The sequence below is a fragment of the Sinocyclocheilus rhinocerous genome, unplaced genomic scaffold (genome assembly GCF_001515625.1).
Source record: "Sinocyclocheilus rhinocerous isolate Xijiao unplaced genomic scaffold, SAMN03320098_v1.1 scaffold847, whole genome shotgun sequence".
NCBI lineage: Eukaryota > Metazoa > Chordata > Actinopteri > Cypriniformes > Cyprinidae > Sinocyclocheilus > Sinocyclocheilus rhinocerous.
In genome coordinates, this window is record NW_015662598.1 from 127,430 (window position 1) to 131,052 (window position 3,623).

Sequence of the window (3,623 nt, forward strand, 5' to 3'; positions counted from 1 at the left end):
TGATTTTGGCCCATTCTTCCACAGAGTCTTCAAATCTTGAAGGTTCTGTGGGCCTCTTCTATGAACTCTGATCTTTAGTTCTTATTTTCTATTGGATTCAAGTCAGGTGATTGGCTGGGCCATTCTAGCAGCTTTATTTTATTTTTCTGAAACCAATTGAGAGTTTCCTTGGCTGTGTTTGGGATCATTGTCTTGCTGAAATGTCCACCCTTCCTTCATCTTCATCATCCTGGTACTGTAGGTGTTGGGACTGAACCAGCTAATATTAATTTCCACTGACTAGCGGCAGGATTGCTTTCTAATTACTGATGGATTTCAGCTGGTGTCTTGGCTTTCCATGCCTTTTTGCACCTCCCTTTCTTCATGTGTTCAATACTTTTTCCCTGTGTCATTCTACTTTATTACACAACTTAATTTCTGAACTTATTTGTTTCGTTTTCTTTGTATGTATGGATTACTTGGGTTGTTACCGACATCTGGTAAAAATTTCAAGTTAACACCACCTTTAGAAATATATTTACTGAGTAAAATTGTGATGTTCAATACTTATTTTACCCGCTGTATATCACTTTACATAAAGTTGGAAAGAATATACATGCAACTTTACAAAGAGTTGCGATAATACATTTGATATTTTACAATGATTTAAACAAGAACACAGCCGAGATTTGCTATATTGTATTGGCTGATGTGAGTACACTGTATGTATCTTGGTTAAGGTTGTACAGTATATCCTTATGGTAGTTGTATAATTTGCTATTCATTATTAATTTGTTAATTCATTTTAGTAATGAATTCCGTATTATTTAGATTTATGAGGTTTTGTTCAATTTATCTGGCATAGGGACAAGACTACTTACTTTTTGGTAATGACTGACACAATTACTGACACGGTTAGGTGATGCATATTAATGACAGGGTTAAAATTTTCATATCGTCACTAGATCACATAATGTTAATAAAGTCTTTTTTTGTTCTGCTGGTGTTCTGCAGCCTGCGACAGTTCCTGTTTAACCTGTTCTGGTCCTCACGACACATCCTGCACCAGCTGCTCTGAGGGCCTGGCGATGGATGCCCACGGGCGCTGTGCTACACCCACCACATGTCCCTCACACCACTACAGCAACCAGGATGGAGAATGTCATTTGTGTCACAAGTATTGCCACGAGTGCTCTGGCCCACATCAGGACCAGTGCCTCAGCTGCAACCAGAACCATTATCTACTCAGTGAGTTCATGCCATCGAGGCATGATACGTGATACATGATCTTGATTCACAAGTGGAAGATGACTTGAGTGCAAAGAAAACAAAAACTAATTCATTTTCTAGATTTTCCAGGTCCTACGCTTATTCCAGTGATAGCTATTAAAAATACAACTTTTACAAATGGAAGACCTTTTGGTACTTCACTATTGCACCAAAATCTTTCCATGAATTAGCAACAATATATGGGCCATAAATATTGTAAAGTGGTCAATTATTTTATTCAGCAAGGACACAGTATTTATAATTATTTATACTATTATGTTTATAATGCTCTTTTGAATTTTCTATTCATCAGAGAGAATCATGAAAAGGAAAAAAAAGTATCACAGTTTCCACAAAAATATTAAGCAGCACATCTGTTTTCAACATTTAGTGTAATAATGTTCCACATTTATATGTATTTTTGATCAAATAAATGCAGTGAGCATAAGAGACTTCTAAATCTTACTGAACTTAAACTTTTGAACATAGGGTAATTGTTCATTTATTATAACCAAAACATTGATGTAAATACATGTAATTGCATCTTGATATTAGATCATATAAGTTAACAATCATTAAAAAAATGTAAGTTTAAAGTTCACATTACATTTTTGGCCACAATAACAGAAAGGCACAAAGTATTGTTGACTTTATTTGTACTTTGTCATTTATAAATGTATTACAGAATTGCTTTTTTCCTCCAAATATATAAACTTCAGTTGTCACTGTTCTATGATGTCTATATAATTGCATTAATGGTATGGTAATGTTATAATACTGACATTAAATTGAACTGAAATCTCAAATGAAGACGTTTTTAGCCTTATGTGTACAGTAATTCCACATGTTCAAATATACTGATAATTCCTGAGACTCAAATGATATTTCATAGGCTTTAGCGTAAACAAAGGTTCCACTTGATCCACAGATGGCAGCTGTGTGAATCAGTGTCCAGATGAATACTTCAGAGGGGAGACACAGCACTGTGAGCCCTGTCATCCTAACTGCCTCACCTGCATGGGGCGGCACAGCCACGAGTGCCTGAGCTGCAGAGCTCACCTCTACAGAGACGCCAAGGAATGTGTGGACACATGCCGCTCTGGGTAACTACAACACTTCAATGCCTGTAGGAAACATACAGTATATCACCTAGGCCGATTAATCAGATAGTATTAGGTCATACTGGACTGGCTTCTTAGTTTCTAATAGATATTGCATTGCATTTTCTGTTTTCAAATAATTTTGATTGAATCTTTTCCAGTCACTATGCCTCAGCTGTCTCTAGGATGTGTGAGCGTTGTCATGAGAGCTGTGGAGAGTGTCTTCAGGCCAGTGCCGAAGGGTGTGTGAGCTGCAGAGAGGGGATGCTGTTTATCAGGAAACAGGGGCGCTGTGTGTCTTACTGTCCTGAAGCGTACTACCATGATATACACCACAAAACATGTGAAGCCTGTCACCTCAGCTGCAGAACATGCACAGGTACAGTATGGCAGAAATTACACATGTGACTAAATATTTCAGACATTTTTTTTTCTTTCAGTTCACTAAACAGGCTCTTGTGAAACAGAAGTGAGCCTGATTGTACTGAATATACACTTGGAGTGTATTTCAAATCTTAAAAGAATATTTTTTTTAAATTGTAGTTGCAGATGATAAAATAATAATGCAATAGGCCACTTACTGTACTTACAGAGAGCACACTTTCATGACTTAATGTTTCTTAACACAGTACACTTTTAATTTAATTAAAAGTTTTACTTTAAAGCATTTTTACAAAAAATTTTTATCATGCTTTAAAGAAATACACTTATTTTGACGTCTTGACTTACTATACTTACTAAAACACCTGTAAAGTACTTGATTTTCATTTTAACTGTAGTGTGTTATTCGATATTTACAATATCAAGTAAATGTATTTTAAATGCTAAACTTTGTCATTACAAATGTGTAACTTACAAATTACAAATATATTTAAATACATCACATACATGAAATTACAGTTTACCATATATGTTTGTCAGAACATTTGTCAGTACATTTTAACCATATTTCAAAGACAAAAGAAGTAACTTAGAAATCACACATAAAGACTTATGGTACGCACCATAAGTCTTTGAGTAATTTCTAAGTTACTTCATAGTCGAGTCCTCCTGGGAAGTTTGTGTTTTTATAAGTTGGGAAGTAATTATGATGTCAGGTGCGTTCAAATCACTTTGGTTGGAGTAAGATGGCGATTTACTTTACATCTATTTCTACAAAATGATGAATAAAGGATGTAAATTGGGTGTGTTTTTTTCTTTAAATTGTTACATATTTTATCATAATTGTACAATACAGTGGTATGTTTTCCTACATGCAACTTAGTTTTATTGTAG

The 3,623-nt window shown here is 35.0% G+C and overlaps 1 protein-coding gene across 1 annotated transcript in view; it reads left to right on the forward strand.

Moving 5' to 3' along the window:
• The window catches only part of pcsk5a (proprotein convertase subtilisin/kexin type 5a), a 43,762-nt gene that overhangs the window by 37,567 nt on the left and 2,572 nt on the right, over positions 1-3,623 (forward strand). The window contains exons 32-34 of the mRNA XM_016538310.1: positions 994-1,227; positions 2,177-2,351; positions 2,510-2,727. Of these exons, the coding sequence (XP_016393796.1) occupies positions 994-1,227; positions 2,177-2,351; positions 2,510-2,727 (627 nt within the window). The remainder of the gene's footprint in view (positions 1-993; positions 1,228-2,176; positions 2,352-2,509; positions 2,728-3,623) is intronic.